Consider the following 19,778-nt stretch of genomic DNA (forward strand, 5'->3'; position numbering starts at 1 on the left):
AATATCTCGGCAAAATTATATATAAATAGAAAGAACGCCAACACATACAATAAAAAGCAAAAATTATACACTCATAAAACTACAGCTGAAGACAGCTACACACAACCAACCTTTCAGCATCAAAGATAAAAACACACTAAAAGTAAACAACGTCAAGCGGTACAAAGACTGACAGAAAATTTAGGCCAAAAACAACGGGACAGCAGAGGAATGGTTGTTTAGAGTCGGAACTCGTAATTTGATATTTAACGTTTCCAAAATAAGCAGTTCGTTGAGTTCCTTTGTTTGGCCAATAATTTTAAAATCTTCGTATTTGATGGTACTTTTACATTTGATAATGTGGTTCCTTATATAAGAAGTTTCCGGGTTAGATAGCTTACAACCAGTTCTATAACTAACGCCCCGATGAGAATCGGCCCTGACCCTGAGAAGACGCCGGGTAGATCCAATATATTTTCCCAGATTACATCTGGGACAAGTGTATTCATAAACGACGCCCGACGTCATCAAAGGGCAGAGCCGATCCTTAAACTTAAAGAGCGAGCCAATGGTCTTAGGATTCTTAGGTATAAGCTTTAGATTTATGGCTCCAAAATGTTTATGTACGATCTTAGTAAAATCTCTCCGAAAATTGTCATTTAGTAGATACGGAAACTGGCATAAAAGAGGTAGCTTAGGGACGTTAAAATGTAAAGGATGTTCAGAAAACTTTTGTTAAGAAGTTTATTTAAAATTTTATAGAAGATCTTAGAAGGAAAGCAGTTATTTGAGAAGTACTGTAGGAGAAAAGTAGTTTCGTTGTGGAAGAGAGTCCAGCTAGAGGTAAGAGACAAAGCACGATAGAGCAAGGTATATATAGAGTTAAGTTTGAAATTGAGGAAACAGAAACTATAGAAGTTGGAACCTGAGACCAGTAAATGTTTTCTTTCTAAAAATTGAGGTACAGAAACTGTCATTTTCCTTAGAGACCAAAATATCTATTAAGGCTAATTTTGAATTTTGTTCTTTTTCCATTGTAAAATTAATATTATTATGGTAATTATTAGAAAACTCTGAGAACTGGTCTGCATCGAACTCATGTTTGAATAAGATAAAGTGTCGTCCACATAGCGTGAGTAGAACAGAGGGCGGAAGGCCAGGGGCACTCGTCCAAAATGCGCTCCTCCAGGAGCACATGAAAATGTTCGCAAAGGTAGGGCCAAGTGGACACCCCATGGCCATGCCCTCAATTTGTTTAAAAGTTGACCATTAAAAACAAATGCCGTGTCCAGCACGGCCAATTCTAAAAGGGCTTTAAAATTCGAGTAACTGAAGTTAAAATAAACAGACTCAGGTTCGGGGAATAGTTTATCAAGAATAATGTTTATGGTCTCTCTTACAGGTACGTTGGTAAATAGTGACTCGACATCAAAACTAGTCATAAATAGGTCGGAATCCTGGGATAAAATACGTTCTTTAAACTGGTCTGAATTTTTAAGAGTATACTGATTTTTGGTCATGGTTCCAATAGAGGGACGAGAAATTTCGCCAGTTTGTAGTTAGGTGTGTTGTAAGAGGCCAAAATAGGGCGGAGAGGAACATTATCTTTATGTATCTTTGGTAGACCATACAAAAATTCCGTAAGATGAACCAGTGGAGAATAAATCCTGGAACACTTTTTCATCAATAATGTTGTCCTTTTTCAAGGCTCTGAGATATCTATTGATTTTATCCTCCACTTTAAATATGCTTTGATAATTAGGTGCACCCACTTTTTTGAAACCTTGTGCGATCACTTAAAATAGTAGTCATTTTGTTATTGTAATCATTTTTATCCAATATTACCGTTCCCTCCCCTTCCTTATCCGGCCTCACAATGATAATGTCATCACGTTTAGAAAGGGACTTGAGAATTTCCAGATCAGTCTTTTTAAAAAGGGAGCCCAGTTTGTTTTAAGTTTTGAGAAAGCATTTTGTGACAAAAACCATTAACTCACTCTGTAGGCGGCTGAGGTCACTACACAAGTTGAGATTTTTTAAACGATGAAATAACACTTCAAGGGGCAGAAAAAATTGGCAGAAATTAGGTTTAAAATTTGGTAAGCAAAAAATCTAACCTAAAAGACAAAAGGAATTCTTCTCTTCTTAGACAATACATATTTTGAAAAATTAAAAACAGTTTTATAATAGCTATGAAATTTTGGTAAAATAATTCCTAGGTTTCCTAGTTTTTATAGTGTCTCCGTTGTGTAGTGTTAATAAAATTTCTAATACTGTTACTAAAAAGCTGAGTAAAAATAATCCTATCAATAAAAGAGAACGATTCAAGAACTTCGTGGCGAAAACTATCAAATAGTTTGTTAAGGCGGTCACAGTATTTTTGTTTACAAATAATGATAATGTCATCACCTTTACAAATAATGATAATGTCATCACGTTTAGAAAGGGACTTGAGAATTTCCAGATCAGTCTTTTTAGAAAATGAATACACTTGTCCCAGATGTAATCTGGGAAAATATATTGGATCTACCCGGCGTCTTCTCAGGGTCAGGGCCGATTCTCATCAGGGCGTTAGTTATAGAACTGGTTGTAAGCTATCTAACCCGGAAACTTCTTATATAAGGAACCACATTATCAAATGTAAAAGTACCATCAAATACGAAGATTTTAAAATTATTGGCCAAACAAAGGAACTCAACGAACTGCTTATTTTGGAAACGTTAAATATGAAATTACGAGTTCCGACTCTAAACAACCATTCCTCTGCTGTCCCGTTGTTTTTAGCCTAAATTTTCTGTCAGTCTTTGTACCGCTTGGCGGTGTTTACTTTTAGTGTGTTTTTATCTTTGATGCTGAAAGGTTGGTTGTGTGTAGCTGTCTTCAGCTGTAGTTTTATGAGTGTATAATTTTTGCTTTTTATTGTATGTGTTGGCGTTCTTTCTATTTATATATAATTTTGCCGAGATATTTAAATATTCGTTTCGTTTTTATATAATTTTTTTTTTTGTACCTATAGTCTCAGTTTTAATCAAGTGTGCATGTAATTTAAGTCTGTGGGTTGTAATTTTACCATTAAAATTGTTTTAGCTTTTTTCAACTACTGGATTTTATAATCAGCTCTTATTTTATGTTAACATATTATATTTTATTTTGTAGAAAATCCCTGAAGATGTGGCGATGTTGTCACGAAACGTAGGATTAAAACAAAATGCGTATCGCATCGTATTCCTGCCCTTTATCTGCTTCATCGTATATATATATATATACACATATATATACATATATATATACATACATACTGTCACGTTCACACAGTCGTGGGGATAAGGGATGGCTCTGATTGTGACCTAGAAACCGCAACTGACTAAAGAAGGGTCTATGCTCTGGTGAACTGAAAGTTTATTAGTGACTACACTCAAAATACCATCAAAATAAGGGTTTACAGCAAACTTAGATTGCCACTTAAAAGTATAATTGACTAAAATATCAGAAGAGGAAATATTTACAGGAGCTATCAATGGAGTTCTGTGGTACTATTCAAATTACTGTACTATGATCACAATCACTAAGCAAGAGTGTCACGCAAGTGCAAGCGGTATAACTATGCCTTCTAAGGCTAATACACGTCGCAAGTATGGGATAGGATCCTTAGAATGTACAGGATGGGGTACAGCAAGCAAGACAAGGATCACACTGGGATTCCGAATATCTTGACTGGGTATGGCACCTATAGTTTGCAGGAGCTGGCACTGTTGAACTACAGGTAATTTAACAAAACAGGTAATCACGCCACAGGTCTGTAAGAGCAGGGATGTTGTACTACACAAAGGAATTTCGAGTGCCACTCAACTTGGAATACGTAAGCAAATAGCAAGACATTGGCATTAATAATTCACTGTATGTTAGTACTTATAGTCAAGGCAAACGTACAGTTAACACCAGTATTCCAATACTGATAAATCAGACACCAAAATCAAAATCACATGAATCTCTGAGGGAGAATGCAAAAGGGTATGGATATGGGAATAGGAGAACAGGTGGAAAATTCAGGTACAGACAAAATGGTGAGGCCAAACAAACAACCTCCAATCACATTACCTTAGTCCATGGACAACACTTGAGGAGATCAGAGCCAGGTTCCCATAGCAGGGCATCAGTGGAAGCTGTGTCACATACAGTCCCCCACCATAGAGGGAGTAGATGAAGCAGAAGGGTGCTGGTGGGCTACAGAGGCATCAGCGCTCAAATGGCAAGGCGATTAGTTGCGACCACCTTCAGAGTGACAGCATCAGAGAGATGTCTAGTGGGGACTTGATTCGAGTCCCTGTTCAAACAGGCTTCTCGACAGGTAGACATCGTGATGATACACTAGCAAAGGACGGTCCGTCGGAGCTCATATTTATACTGCAAAAGGCGCTGACGTTGGTCGTGTTTTGACAGTTCCCTCTTAACTGGGTCATCTATTGTCCTCGTCCTGGGCACGCCACTAATCCTGGCAGGTATTTGGAAGGGTTGTTAAAAGTTGGCTGATAAAAGATTCCAGGGAGAGAGAGAGAGACAATACTGAGATACTTAGAGTGGAGAAGCAAGGCTGAATGGGAGGAAACGCAGGTGTTGGGCAGGTCAAAGAGGGTGACCTATAATGGCATGGCAGGTAGTTAAACAGAGGGGGAATTTCCTCAGAGAGCTCTCATGTAACAAGATTGGCTGGGGACTGCTTAACAATATCGGAACTGTATGAAATCTCAAAGGGTTCTTTTAATGTGCAAAGAGCTACTGATTTTCCCCTCGAGCGAGGATTATTATGGTCAGGTCATGGGTTGGTAATGACTTAGGGTACGGTCATCAATTTATCTCCTCATTTGACACTTGGGTTGTCATTATGGAAGGGCAAGGTATGGAAAACGTCAAGTGAACTTTACAGAAACATCTAGTACTTCTTTCAGTTTATGTTATGTTATATGGAAATATCAAGACGGGAAAAGCAAATTGCAAACAATTAAAAGACGTTTGTAATTATATATATATATATATATATATATATATATATATATATATATATATATATATATATATATATATATATATATATAATAAATATTCTGTTGTTCGCCCTATGCAGTTTTATTGTAGCGAAAATCCCGTGAACAACGACAGGGAGACGTCTTTGTCCGAGCATTAGGGCCCTAAACCCCATAGGGAAAGTTTCCCCACGTAACCTCTGTTGAAGGTGGTCTTAAGCTCCTTTTCCTGTTCTATGTTCGGCGAATGTTTTGACAAAATTTCAGACCCTGAGGGCATAAAGACACTGCTTTCCCACTGCCCTGTGTCTGACCGAAAGAGGTCAGAGAGAAGATAACTGTCGTGAGAGAAGCACATCTGCGCTTCCAACTCCTCGTCCCTTTGTCTTTCCATCTTTATTTACTAAGTGAAGTGGCGAAATAATCCCAGAACGTCCGATCGTCCGTTGTATGCGCAGCAACCTTCGTATAACGGTAAGTCTGGAATTTTTCAGTTTCGTCGATTTACTAGTATCTCTTCCTGTATTTCAACGTTTCTATTGTTCATTCTTCACCACCATCTACCATTATCCAGGTAAACAATTTACTTTTATGAAGTCTAAATTAAGAGTAATTTATATTGATTAGCGACATTCAACTATTCCCGTGAAGTAACTAGGAATTAGGAAAGGTTAAATAAGTAATTTTCAGCATTTAGGCAGTCTTGTGCCTCGATCCCATTGTTCGGAATAGGAATAGCCTTTTACCAGTGCTAACTGCATACGATAATCTATTGTGTTAAAAAACCTTACTGAAGCAAAGGGAAATTGACTGCATCCGAAGTTGGGCGATTGTTCAAATAAATTTCCTAGCTAACTACTTATTCCTTGTGTCGGGGTTTTCCTCTCGACTGGCGACCTTATTCAATTAATAATTGTCTGTCTTTGAGGTTAAATTTTAGCTTCAAGTGACAGGTTACATGTGTTCTTGATACTCAGGGCCTCATAAATTATGTTAATCAAGTAATAAAATAAACTCATCAGCCAAGCCCCCACACGTAAAATTGGCGAACTTACTTAGGATCTAATTAATTTAGAGAAAGAATGTGGAGAAAAAAAATTAATTACAAATTAATTCCAAAGAGAAAAGTCAGATATTTAATTTAATGTTACTCTTCCAAACAAGGAGACAGCACAACGCATAATAATAATAATAATAATAATAATAATAATAATAATAATAATAATAATAAGAGTACCAGTTATAATTAAGAAATTAGCATAGGTAGGAAAGTGTGCATTGAGGGCAGTATAATTCATAATTTGCAAAATCTTAAGAAGGAGCACTTTTGCCGCGTTTGGATACAAAGGGGTACATTCCAGCAAAAGTCGTAGGCCGAGTTACCGTGTAATTGTTAATATTTTGCTGTTTTCCCCGGCCAAGGATTAATGCATGATATTGATTTTTTTTTAAACGAGTTAACTCGAGCACGATAATGAGCGGAGAAAGCGCACCTAACGTGCCTCTCATAGGATAGGGGTCAAAATTTGTGAAGTTCATTGAATTTCAAAAGTAGTAAACGCGTTCGTCACTCCCCGATCGGCATTAATAAAGGTTCATATAGCGGGAATCATATCAAAACCCCGTGTCATTAAAATAGCAAACGAACGGCAATAGTTAATTTTACCATAATATGCATTTTTCAGTAACGTAAACTTAGTCCCGTCATGACATCACAAATCCATTTCCTTGTCTTGCTAGTGTGACGGCAGCGGACGGCATTAGTTCCACGCGTTTTATAGTAGGCCTAATTTCGTTTTCCACCTCCTTAATGTAAAATCCTTTGCATTGTTGGTATATTTAGAGTAAATCTGTATTCCTGCATTTGCTTAGTTCGTTTTGTGAGAGGAATTCGAGTGCTTTGTGTAAATGACTTGAGAAAAGCGCGGTTCAAAACCAGTGCATTCAGCCGCCAAGGCCGCTTCTAGATCCATTGTTTTTTAAATTGTTTTGTGTAACGGGATTCGCCCGACATTTTGGGAGCCCTAGTTGACCGCTCCCCATGTCCGCCATCTTAAAGCCTTTGTTGTTATTGTTTGTGTGATTGGTCTGTAGCCTCTGCCTCAAAGCCACTTTTGGGACTACATCGTTTTGTGTAGTAGCCCCCCTCGCAAAATCTTAGCCAGATAGGCTTCGATAGATAAGAGAATAGGACAGGGTTCCAGACAATAGATAAAAAAACAAGATATAATTTAGTCAAGGAATGATAGGTCTTAGTTAGAAATAATACAGATAACAAGTTCCTATACAAAAGTCAAGGAATGATAGGTCTTAGTTAGAAATAATACAGATAACAAGTTCCTATACAAATACCCGACGTAAAAAAAAAAATCATATAAAGAAAAGAAATTATAATTTTACTCTAAACTCCTAAGTGTAGACATTTGACCCGGCTGACGATCGTTAAAACAATCCCCTAAGGAAGCCCAAGGCGACGTATCTGCAATTAAGAACCCTGCCAGTGTGCACTTATAAAATTTTACTTAAAATTTTCTGACAGCACAAATTGGCTGACTGAATATCTCTCTCTCTCTCTCTCTCTCTCTCTCTCTCTCTCTCTCTCTCTCTCTCTCTCTCTCTCATATATTCAAGTAAGCTTCAACATAACCTGAGTGTACGTGACCTCTTCAAGGAAAGAAGGCCGACACCCGGGACAATTAATTAAATTAAACCAAATAAAAGGAACACCTTTGTCCCACAAATAGATGAGGACAAGTTAAGATTAATTACAATGATAAACTGTCAGTCTCGAGTGAGGCCTTTATCCAGACCTAAGCAGGACGGCGGCCTTTCCCCCTCTGCATAAGTAAGGGGGTTGTAGCACCGCGGGTACTGGGACCAGACACTCACGAGGACCTTCAAAAGCAACCACAAATTCACTTTTCCTTCCACAGTGCCACTAATTTGCAGCACTGTCATCAACTGAATAGCTTACTTCTCTCTCTCTCTCTCTTTTACCTTCCCTTTCTCTCTCATTCATTTGTTGCACTCTGCTGGGGTAGAGTGCATTTCCTTAATTATAGCCTAGTTGGACTCAAGTAAGGGGTTCCTAGGAACGCACTAGCACCATAGTGCCACCAACCAAGCAAACTAGAAAAAAAAGGAAAACCTCCAAACCAGACAAAAAGGGAACACAGAAGAAAAGTCCTTCCGGTACCTAACCTGCACAGTACCTAAAGATGCTGAGTGCCACCAGTGTGACCTTTACACAGCACACCCAACCACAGCGCCACCTTATTGAAAGGGTGCCACAGCACTGAAGGGACACTTCCTTGCTGCCCAAGTACGCCCAGTCGACCCGGGTAGACGCCCTTCCCCACCAGAACCATGGCAGCAGAGAATTATAAAGCCTTCCTGGAGGTGGGGACGGCGGCAGGTCTCACTGGATTGGAACTTGCCACATGGGTCAAGGAGCAAATGGACGACTTGGCCAAGCGAGAGAAGGAAGAAAGACTCGAACAGCGGAATTATGAAGCCGAACAGAGGAGGTATGAAGAAGAACGGAGGGCGTATGAAGCCGAACAGAGGCAGCTAGAAGAAGAAAGAGAAGAAAGGAGAAGACAGCATGAGTTAGCCTTCAAAGAAAAGGAGCGCGAGCTGGAAAGAGCAAATAGGGAGAATGCCGAAGCTATGGCTAGACAGCAAGCCTCCAGCCCCACGCCTGCTGCACCAAATGCTCCAATCTCGAGCATCAATTCCCTCGTCCCCAAGTGGACTGAGGACGAGCCAGAAGCATGGCTGGAGGAAATCGAGGCACTCTTCGATAACTACAGCACCACGGAGACAGAGAGGGTCTTAGTACTAGCCAAGTACATGGAGAGAAAAGCTAAGGCAGCGCTTTGCTCACTGGAGAAGAGCCAGAGAGGCAACATGGTTGAAATTCGTAGAGTCATCATGAAGGCCTACGAAATAACCCCGGAGTACGAAATGACCCCAGAGAAGTGGAGACAGTGGTTCAGAGGTCTTGCCAAGGAAGTCGGCTGGTCCTGGACTGAATGGGTCTGTCACAAGACCCAGTCTGGTACTCGCTGGTTCGACTCCTTGTCTTGCACAACGTTTGAGGACCTCTTCAATCGGACCATGCTGGAAGACCTTTACCAATGTGTGCCTGGGCCCCTTGCTGTATATCTCAATGATAAGCAGCCCACCACACTTATGGAAGCCTGCCGCATGGCCGATTCGTGGGAAACCTTCAACCAGTCTCACAGCACCTCTCAGAGACGCATCGTGCCGCCTGGCTACCTCTCAAGCTCAACTCGCCTGAAGAATGGACTGCCAAGCAAGCCTACATGCACCCACTGTAAGAAGGTGGGGCATGCGGAAGCTGAGTGCCAATACAAGCTAGGCACTAACAAGCAGCTTCCTACTATCAGCCAGAACTCCCCTCTGTCTTCATCCACTCAACCCTCTCCACCAACAGTTACTGCAGGCCACCGAGACCCCAAAAGAGGCCTGTGCAAATCCTGTGGTGCTGCCAACCACTACAGTGCTGGACATCCGGCCTGTCCACATCATGTCCCCATCACCAAGTTCAACCTCAACCCTCATTAGCACCTCATTCTCCCGAGAGACTGGGCCATCTCCCCCCTAAGGTGCCATGGTTGATGAAAAAACCCAGTGGGAGATGAAATGGATAGAGGGCCACACCATTACCATTTCTACGGTCAAGCTCCAGGTTATGACACCTTGGGGCACGCTACCCCACCGCCTTGGCATGGTGGGTGGAATTCAGCCCAGAGTGGACTTCCTGTTGGGTCGGGACCTTCTCTGGGGAAGCCCTTCACCAGCGCCACTTCGCAGCCATGCTACCTCCTCCACGGAGGCCCAGACTGTAGGAGAACCTGATTAGGACAAAACCCCACCTTCTGCCCACCGAAGTGGTCAGCGGAAGGAGCACACACTGAACCATTCTCGGCCTAGCCCTCTCCAGTCGCGAAGGGCTGGCCCACAAAGAGATCCCCCCTCTCCCCGAAGAGACGTTCAGGAAGAGCAGTACTGCTGTAGGACGTGCAAGCGGACAGGCCACTCCACAAATTGGGAGGGCTGCCCAAGTAAGCAACGCCCAGCGGACGCCCCCGAACAAGACTCTCCGAGAGGCTCTGATCTCTAGCTGGGGCAGGAATCTCTGCTACAGCCAAATTCAAGCCATCCACGAGGTATTGCACCTCCGGACCCCTTGTCAGGCATGCCTGACCCTCAACTGCTGCCAGTGCCACTTGCGACCACTGAGCAGTGCCACACTCCATCCGGCACGGACGTTGAGCCATCAATTGAGAAGGACCCTGTGCCGGAGCTAAATCATGAGGAGGATCCTCCTCCGGGAGATTCAGCAATCCTCACACCATTAATCATAGCAACCAGAGAGCCTCCGGCACCCGACACTTCTTCTTCACCAAATCTGTCCCCAGAGGATGAACCCCTGGAGGATCAGACTGTTACACCTTCTCTGGGAGACCAGGAACTGGCCTCCTCGGACGCAGAGGTTGAGATCGCTCTCGCTTCGTTTGTCGCAGCAGCCGGAGTAGGGAGCCCTCCTGTAGCTTCTGAAGTTACCCCTGACTTCACGCCCGCCCCCAGAGTCGGTACCCTCATCACCTCCTAGGTCTGACACAGATAGGCCTTGGAGGAACCCGAAGAAGAGGAAGAAAGGGCGGAAGAGAGCTCAGTAGTTGCTGAGCCATGAGCTCATCCTGGCACTAGTGCCCTCTCGGCACAGTGCCCTACCATCTTAGAGTGATCCTGGCCCCTTGCCCAGAGGAGGTAGCCAGTGTGATCTCTTTCTCATACATAGCATAGATCAGATTAAGAACTGTACATCAGACTAGTAACCTTGTCCCTTCCACTTACCATTCAGCTGCAGTAATCACGTAAGTAGTGTAACTAAAATCAGACAGTCTTAACTACTGTGAAAAGAGCCATTATGCTCATGACACGCATGGCCTAAGACCTCAGTGAGGCAAACATTTATTGTATGAGGCAAACCTCATGTATTAACCATTAATTACTAATTGTATTGAACACAAAAACTTTGTAATTTAGTTAGGACATTATCTCTTTACGTTGGTGCTACGGTCGGGTTAGGATAGGTTAGGCTGGGGAATACAATTGAATGTACCACTAGGCTAGGTCTAAAACATCATGATTAAAGGAGGTAGCATGTAATAACCGTAAGCACCTTCCAGTACAGTTAGAATTATGTAAAATAATGATCAAAGCTCGTATCCTATCTAGAGTTAGGTAGATCCGTAGCTAGGTGGGCTACACGAGACAAATCTGCTCAGCGAAGAAGAGTAACCTAATAGAGGTGAACAGCTTGCTTAGCACAGACCTTCACGCCCGAAAGGGAGTGAAGGCCCGCTTAAGGAGGGGAGCTTTTATAAATATTCTGCTGTTCGCCCTCTATGCAGTTTTATTGCAGAGAAAATCCGCAAACAACGACAGGGAAACGTCTTTGTCTGAGCACGGTAGCGCTAGGTATTTCAAATGTAACGTCTTTTAGTTAGCATTAGGGCCTAAACCCATAGGGAAAATTTCCCCAAGTAACCTCTATTGAAGATGGTCTTAAGCTCCTTTTCCCTGTTCTATGTTCGGCGAATGTTTTGACAAAATTTCAGACCCCTAGGTCATAAAGACACTGCTTTCCCACTGCCCTATGTCTGACCGAAAGAGGTCAGAGAGAAGATAACTGTCGCGAGAGAAGCACGTCTGCGCTTCCGATTCCTCGTCCCTTTGTCTTTCCATCTTTATTTGCTAAGTGAAGTGGCGAAATAATCCCAGAACGTCCGATTGTCCGTTGTATGCACAGCAACCTTCATATAACGGTAAGTCTGGAATTTTTCAAACTTTCGTCGATTTACTAGTATCTCTTCCTGTATTTCAACCTTTCTATTGTTCATTCTTCACCACCATCTACCATTATCCAGGTAAACAATTTACTTTTATGAAGTCTAGATTAAGAATAATTTATATTGCTTAGCGACATTCAACTATTTCCGTGAAGTAACTAGGAATTAGGAAGGTTAAATAAGTAATTTACAGCATTTAGGCAGCCTTGTGCCTCGATCCCATTGTTCGGAAGAGGAATAGCCTTTTCCCGGTGCTAACTGCGTACGATAATCCGTTGTGTTAAAAACCTTACTGAAGCAAAGGTAAAATTGACTGCTCATCCAAAACGGGCGATTGTTCAAGTAAATTTTTCTAGCTAACTACTTATTCTTTGTGCCGGTTTTCCTCTCGACTGGCGACCTTATTCAATTAATAATTGTCTGTGTTTGAGCTAAATTTTTACTTCAAGTGACAGGTTACGTGTGTTCTTGGTACTCGACCTCATAAATTATGTTAATCAAGTAATAAAACTCATCAGCCAAGCCCCCACACATTACAATATACATATATATATATATATATATATATATATATATATATATATATATATATATATATATATATATATATATATATATATATATATATTATATATATTATATATATATATATATATATATATATATATATATATATATATATTTATGTTTATGTTTGTACTGGTTTCAATCTGGTTTTGAGATAGCTTCTATGGGACAGGTAGCAACATTTACAGATATATTATCCTTGTGATTCTGACCTTGTGGGTCCAGTGAAACATGAAACAAGAGAAAAGGGGGAATTTCATAAGAGCATAAGGCTCTTACTTCTAAAAGGAAATATTACATAAACACGTGGGTAAACTAAAAGGAGTATATTTAGTACGGGAAGGAGAAATGATTAAATTGTTGATCCTGAAGGGGATTCTTATGGGATGAATGAAACTGGGGATTTAAGATGTGCTAAAGAATGAGCAGGAGAAAAGTTACTGCTGGTTTATTAAGGACACAGGCGGTTTATATAGCAAGGACTGACATCGCATGGAATACAATGAGAACCAGGGTGACCTGAGGTCAATTACTCTTGACAATAAATACAATGAATACATACTGTCTGAGTTGCAAAAATAGACAATGATCAAATTGACAACATTCTGACACGTGCGCAAAAGAAACATATGCAAAATAAGTTAGTAACAGGTATACATTTACATAGATAAGTTGTAATGATTGAGTATGGCTGATCCTGCATGACCCGTTATCATAAGAGCGGCATAGAAAACGGGTCGCCATCATAGAAGACCTGCTTAGCATAGGGACTTTACAAATACTTCCCAATACATGGGTAACATCTGATTAATCCATGTATCTGCTGGGTGTTGAAGAGTGCTTATTTTTTGCCAAGTGAGCTGGGTTTGCGTTGTGTGTGGGAGCGGCTGGCTGCAGATGTGGGGGGATGTTTCCGAGGTCGGCCCCATGACCTCCTCCTGTGGCGGCTCGGCTGCAGAGGTGACTGTTCTGGCGGAGGGCACGGTGCGGTGACGTCTGCTTCCTCCTCCAGGAGGGTGGTCTTGATGCGGTCGATTGACAGCCAGTCGTCCTTTCCGTGAAGGGCTAGGCGGAAAGCCTTGTTGTTCCTCTCCAGCACTTGGACGGGCCCCCTGTAGGGCCTGGTTAGCGGGGGACGGACTTCGTCATCTCTGACGAAGATGTGAGTGGTGGAAGACAATCCGGGAGGCGTGAAAACGACTGACCTGTCGGTGTACGTCCGCTTACAGGGGGCGAACTTGCCGACTATGTCGCGAGGCCTCTGGACTGATGGGTTGTGCCGATCTTCCGTGATTAGTTCGCCCGGGACTACGAGGGGCTCCCCGTAGATTTTCTCTGCTGCGGATGGGTTGCCATTGGCTCTGGGGGTGGTTCTCAGCGTGAGGAGGACCCACGGCAGCTGGTATTTCCAATCTTCAGTGGTGCAGCGGGCCATGAGGGACGCTTTCAGGGACCTGTGGAACCTCTCGACCAAGCTGTTGGCTGCGGGATTGTAGCGGTGGTGGTGTGGTGAGTTGTCCCCAGCAGGCATGCCAGGGTGGACCACAACTCGGACAGGAAGGCGGGTCCCCTGTCAGTGGTTATGTGGTCCGGGACGCCGAACCGGCTGATCCAGCTAGAGAGGAGGGCCTCGGTGCACGCACTGGCGGTGGCTTCCTACATGGGTGACGCTTCAGGCCACCTGGTTGAGCGGTCGATGATCGTCAGGAGATATCTGGCCCCGTCTGACGGGGAAGAGGGCTGACGACGTCAATGTGTTTGTGACCAAACCGCCTCCCTGGCTGTGGAAACTCACCTACCCCAGACTTGGTGTGACGTCCTATCTTGCTGGTTTGGCACCGAAGACACTGTCTCGCCCAAGTCCTTGCGTCCTTCCGCATCCCATGCCAGACGAACTTCTCTGTCAGCAGCTTGGCCGTCGTCCTGCCGGAGGGGTGGGACAGCCCATGGAAGACGTCGAATACCTGGCAGCGGCTGGAGGCGGGCACCAGGGGGCTGGGGCTGGCCGGTGCTGACTTCGCAAAGGAGTTTTGGTCCCCGGGGAATAGGGCCACGTCCCTCCACTTTAGGGACATGATGGCGGTGCGGTAAGCTGGAGTCTCCGGGTCGGCGGCCTGTTCCCGGTGAGGTCCACGTAGTTGATCCCGAGCTGCACCGCTCTGAGCTCGATTCTGGAGAGGGCGTCTGCTGTCAGGGTTCTTCCTGCCGGGGAGGTACTTGATTGGAGCAGGTGAAACCGCAAAACCACGAGGTGCTGCTGCTGCCTGGAAGACCATGCGTCCCCCTGCTTAGTGAAGGCGTGGACCAGTGGCTGGTGGTCCGTGTAGATTGTGAAGGGCGTATCCTCCAGGAGGAACTTGAAGTGCCAGACCGCCTGGTACACTGTGCAGAGTTCCCTGTTGAAGGTGCTGTAGCGGGCCTCCGCGGTGTTGAACTTTTTGCTGAAGAAGGCGATGGGCTGGGGGGTGCCGTCGACGATCTGCTCCAGGATGGCTCCGCAGGTGACGCTGCTGGCATCCATTGTCAGTTGGGGAGGAGCGCTTGGGTCATGGTGGTCCAAGGCAGTTGCCTCAGTGAGGGCGGCCTTCGTCAGGGAGAAGGCCCACTGCTGGCTGGGTCCCCACACTAAGGATTTTGGTTGGCCCTTCAGGATCTCCGTCAGGGGGGCCATGGTGTGTGTGATCCTGGGGATGAACCTCCTGTAGTAATTTACCATCCCAAGGAACTTCTGGATGGCCTTGACGCAGGTAGGGGTACGGAACCTGGTGACGGCTGCGACCTTTGATGAGAGCGGGCAATGCCATCCGGGGATATCTCGTGGCCTAGGAGGTCAGCTATCTCGACGCCGAAGGTGCATTTGTCAAATCTGACGACGAGGCCATTCTCCTGCAGGCGCTGCAGGTCCGCCCGGATGGGCCTCTGGTGCTCTTTGTGGGACCTGGAAAATATAAGGATAACATTCACGTAGCAGACGCAGAACTTCAGGTTCCCCAGGATGCTGTCCATCAGCCTTCTGGAAAGTCGCCCCACGTTCCTCAGGCCAAAGGTGGAAGAGGTGAAGACGTAGGACCCGAAGGGCGTGATGATGGCGGTGTTCGGGATATCCTCCGGAGCAACTGGTACCTAAAAGTAAGATTTTAAAAGATCCAATTTAGAGAATATCTTGGCCCGTGGAAGGAGACCGTGAGATCCTGCATGTTCAGCAGAGGGTAATGGTCAGGTTCATTTGCGAGGTTGAGCCGCCTTTAGTCGCCACAGGGTCTCCAGGAGCCATCCAGTTTCTGCACCATGTGGAGGGGAGAGGCCCATGGGCTGGAGGCCTTCTTGCATATGCCCATCCACTCCATCTCGGTGAAGGCGTCCTGGCCTCCTGAAGGTGCCGAGGGAAGCCTCTTTTGACCTTGCATGTTCAGGGGACCCTTCATCTTTATGTGATGGTAGATGCCATGTTTTGCTGGGACCCCAGGTACCTGACGGAGCTCGGGTTTGAATACGTCAGGGAACTCCTTCAGCAGCTGGGCGTACTGGTGGGGGGCGATGGAGCAGATGATAGGCATGCTGGGTCCCGGTGCCAGTGGGAGGGACTGGCAGGAGTTGGTGTCGAGGAGACGTTTTAAATCACCAACGTCGACTGCCAGCCCGAAGTGGGCGAGGAAATGTGCGCCAGGAATCGGGTCCACGTCCGTGGCGACGAAGTTCCACATGTATTAAGTGGCCAGGATGGAGGTCGACAGGAGCCTGGTGCCGCAGGAGAGGATGGGGACCCATTGGCGGCTGTCAGATGGCAGCCGGGTCCGGCGGGCACTTGCGGTCCTCCTGGATGGTGGAAATATTGATCGAATGGCCCGGTGTCGACCAACATCATCCTGCCGGAGATGGTGTCGCGGGACGAGAAGCCTAATGGTTTTGGGCTCCTGGGTTCCTCTGCTGCCGTGGTGGCCTGTTCTGTTGGCCGCTGCCTTACCCCGTTTTTTGGATGGGCGAATGAGCAAGGGGGTTGGCAGTTCCAGGCGTCCTTGCCGCACTGCTGGTGGTAGTAGCAAGGGCCCAGTGGGTTCCTCTTGTGATGATATGCTGGCCACCTTTTGGTGACGACACTTATCTCCTCCTCTGCGCCCTCCTCCTGCTGAATGGAACTGATGGGGTGTGTGGGCGCTGATGCCCGCTTTATATTCTTGCGGGGTCGGTCAGCTGCTGGACAGTTCTAATCAAGTCCTCGAGCGGCATGGTGTAGGGCTCGAGGACCTGAGTTCAGACCTCCGGGAGGAGCTGACGGAGGAGGATCTCCCTCGACAGGCTGATTTCGGACTGCTTGCCGCTGCTGTTGGTGCCGGGGAGGGTGAGGAGGTCCTGGATCACGCCCCACGACTCCATGATGCTCTGGTCATGCTGTGGGTTGGTGACGAGCAGGGAGCAGGTCTCGATGAGGGATGCTTTTAGGTGGCGGTAGGTGAAGGGGCGTGCAGCGGACACCCACGGGATGAGTTTGACAGGGCAGCGTGCGGGGCGCGGGTAGCGTTGTGGAGGAGCGCATGAATCTTGGCGCGGGTGATATGAGGGGGAGGTAAACGTCTGAGTCCGCGAAGTTCACGGTTAACTGAACGTGGGAGGGAATGTCTGCGTCCATGCTCACTCTAGCCCTCTTAATTGGAGTGAAATACTCGCATCAATACACACTTGGGAGTGCGCCATGAGTCCGTGAATGACGCTTTGTGATTTGCCGACGAGAGTCAGCACGCCCGAATGCTGGTTACAGAGCCGTAATTAGTCTGCTAGGGCGTGGGTAGTTCCTGGAGCCAAGACTAAGTCGCCGTATGTGAGTCCGCTAATGGCTCTGGGAACCACTCCGAGTCACCACTTCAAGGGGTGCTAAAGAATCAGCAGGAGAAAAGTTACTGCTGGTTTATTGAGGACACAGGCGGTTTATATAGTGACAGACTGACGTCAGTTATAGGAATACAATGAGAACCAGGGTGACATGAGGTCAATTACTCTTGACAATAAATACAATGAATAAATACTCTCTAGTTGCAAAAATAGACAGTGATCAAATTGACAACATTCTGACACGTGCGCAAAAGAAACATATGCAAAATAAGTTAGCAACAGGTATACATTTACATAGATAGGTTTGAATGATTGAGTATGGCTGATCCTGCGTGACCCGTTATCATAGGAGTGGCGAAGAAAACAGGTCGCCATCATAGAAGACCTGCTTAGCGTGGACTTTACAGGGATTCCAGGCACAGTGCAAGAAGATTCCATGATATAGGGTCCCTCTGAAATGAGAGATACACAGATTATACACCAGTAATTGAAATAGACAAAAGGATAATGAATTTGAAGCTGCACTGAGGGTGTCAGTGGGGCCTCAACGAGTTAATAATGGATTAGCACTGAGAGCAGACACTCAAATAGCACGGGGGGTAATTAACAAAAGATTCTGTGATTACTGGCACTCAAATTAAAGTAAATTCTGAGGGCATAGTGTGACTGAAGGACGCCTTACAGATCACTTTACTGTAGGAGAGAAGTGATTCCAGCGAAGAAGGTGGCATGTGGGTGACTCCGATTCACAAGGGCGAAGGCGTTGATCTTCCACGTGGTAGGATGTAAGGGCGCCGATGGCACGGGCAACACATGGGTGACTTCACAAAGCACCAGGCAGTGGAGTGGTGGCCTCGTGGTAGGATCGGGCCAGCAGCGAAGGTAACACGTGATTGGGGGTGGTAATGCACAAGGGTAAAAGTATACTTTGAGGACCACTTGGTTAGATGGAGAAGGGATGAGCTAACCGTTGTTCTGCAACGGCATGGTCCTCCGTGTAGGGTGGTGAGTGTGTTATTCAGCTCCAGTGTCTCCGCCATAACGTCCATAAGTTTCTGAGAACAGGCCCTGTGTTCGTCTGTCCTTTTATGCCATCTGCCGGGGGCAGGGGCCAGTTCTTCAACAGGGAGTTGAGTCATTTCAGCTGTGCCCATGGCTAGTGGTATCTTGTGGGGGTCCTTTGCCTGGAAAGAGTCACCCACATAGATTCACTTTTGCCTCTGAAGAAGGAATTAGCTACTTAACAGGAGTGGCCCACAATCTACTTTGAATCTCTTGCCTCCTGACCATGCTACCCAATTGTCCAGCCCAGGCTGATAGATAGGTTGGCACGCCTGTCGACAGACAGATATGTCTATCGATAGATCAGCAGACAGGAAATGAAAGGAGCAATTTGCTAGTGAATTCTTTGTTAATTATAATAGCTCCCACACAAGATGACATACGCACCTTCATTCGGGTGCGAATGTCGATTTAAGCAAGAAATGAGCGAAAAATGCTTTACGTTACTGTACATGCTGCCTTGCAGTGAGCTTTACTTTGAAAGTATTTATGAAGTCACAGCAGCATTACTGTTAATGACATACTGGAACAAATTACTCAACCGCTGAGTACATTGTGGAACAGGACATAAGGTAATTCTCAACACTTGCAAAAGAGTAATTACTGTGGATTTGGCTACAAAGTGATAAATTTACAAATTAATCGATCAGTGTGAATTACTTGGGATTATAAGGCCACGTTATATGAGGCTGTTAAACAAATGAAAAGAAAGGTTGATGTTAAAGAATTAGAATATATGGTTACTTAATTAGATATACCCTAAATGCATGCAGTTAGTTTGCCTTTAAGTCGTTGAAATGACGAAATACACTTAACTTTTATTGACATCATGGTTTACGTAATTTAGTAGACCCGAGCCAAACTTGGCACTGAATATCATGGCACTCTTATAACACTTATAATAAGCACCAGAAAAGGCATGATCAAGGGGAGGTAAAATTATTTTTAGCTTAAGGCTTATTTAATCATTTCAAGGGTTCTTTCACTCTATGATGGGGACTTTACATTAGGCTTTTAGGATAAGCAAGCAAAGGGAAGAGGGGCGGTTGGAATGAAGTTCCCGATATTACAAGAAGGCAAGGGCGTGCCTTATTTCTGGGTAGCGGGCCACGCCCCTTGTATTACAAAGATGGCACTGACCTTTAGGTGCCTTGTACCACTGTCTACGTGCATGAGGTACTGTATAACATTTGTGTGTAAAAATAAGTTGTTGGTGAGTCTGGAACTCACTATTCATTACAAGAGAATAACAAAAGAATAAATGGCAGACACAAATTAAGTATTAATTGTTGTAACTGGATTGATCAAGGTCCTGCTAAAAAATATTCCTTAGCCTATGGTAAACAGCTAGGATCATTCTTGGCCCAAGATGGCCACAAGCTACCAGAGGGCCTACCCCTGGCAGGATCATTTTGCCTGAATCTGCAATAATGGCACT

The 19,778-nt window shown here is 45.0% G+C and overlaps 3 protein-coding genes across 3 annotated transcripts in view; all 3 read right to left on the reverse strand.

Moving 5' to 3' along the window:
* Window positions 1–19,778, reverse strand: part of LOC136829549 (uncharacterized) — a 112,809-nt gene that overhangs the window by 68,194 nt on the left and 24,837 nt on the right. The gene's annotated exons all lie outside the window — the stretch shown is intronic.
* Window positions 13,293–13,982, reverse strand: LOC136829606 (uncharacterized). The gene has a single exon (XM_067088452.1). The coding sequence runs from the start codon at window positions 13,980–13,982 to the stop codon at window positions 13,293–13,295; it is 690 nt and encodes a 229-aa protein (XP_066944553.1).
* LOC136829607 (uncharacterized) lies at window positions 15,161–16,155 on the reverse strand. The gene is made up of 3 exons (XM_067088453.1): window positions 15,739–16,155; window positions 15,522–15,574; window positions 15,161–15,389 (listed from the first exon to the last, which is right to left on the reverse strand). The coding sequence occupies exons 1-3, from the start codon at window positions 16,153–16,155 to the stop codon at window positions 15,161–15,163; spliced, it is 699 nt and encodes a 232-aa protein (XP_066944554.1).

Source organism: Macrobrachium rosenbergii, chromosome 44 (genome assembly GCF_040412425.1).
Source record: "Macrobrachium rosenbergii isolate ZJJX-2024 chromosome 44, ASM4041242v1, whole genome shotgun sequence".
NCBI lineage: Eukaryota > Metazoa > Arthropoda > Malacostraca > Decapoda > Palaemonidae > Macrobrachium > Macrobrachium rosenbergii.

Bases quoted from the DNA above. Each gene is read 5' to 3' on its own strand.
- LOC136829606 (XM_067088452.1), bottom strand. From the start codon at position 13,982: ATGCCTGCTGGGGACAACTCACCACACCACCACCGCTACAATCCCGCA.
- LOC136829607 (XM_067088453.1), bottom strand. From the start codon at position 16,155: ATGTGGAACTTCGTCGCCACGGACGTGGACCCGATTCCTGGCGCACAT. The intron at 15,575-15,738 runs GTGCAGAAACTG...TCTTACTTTTAG, and splicing joins GGGCCTCTCCCCTCCACATG to GTACCAGTTGCTCCGGAGGA. The intron at 15,390-15,521 runs GTCCTACGTCTT...TATATTTTCCAG, and splicing joins GCCATCATCACGCCCTTCGG to GTCCCACAAAGAGCACCAGA.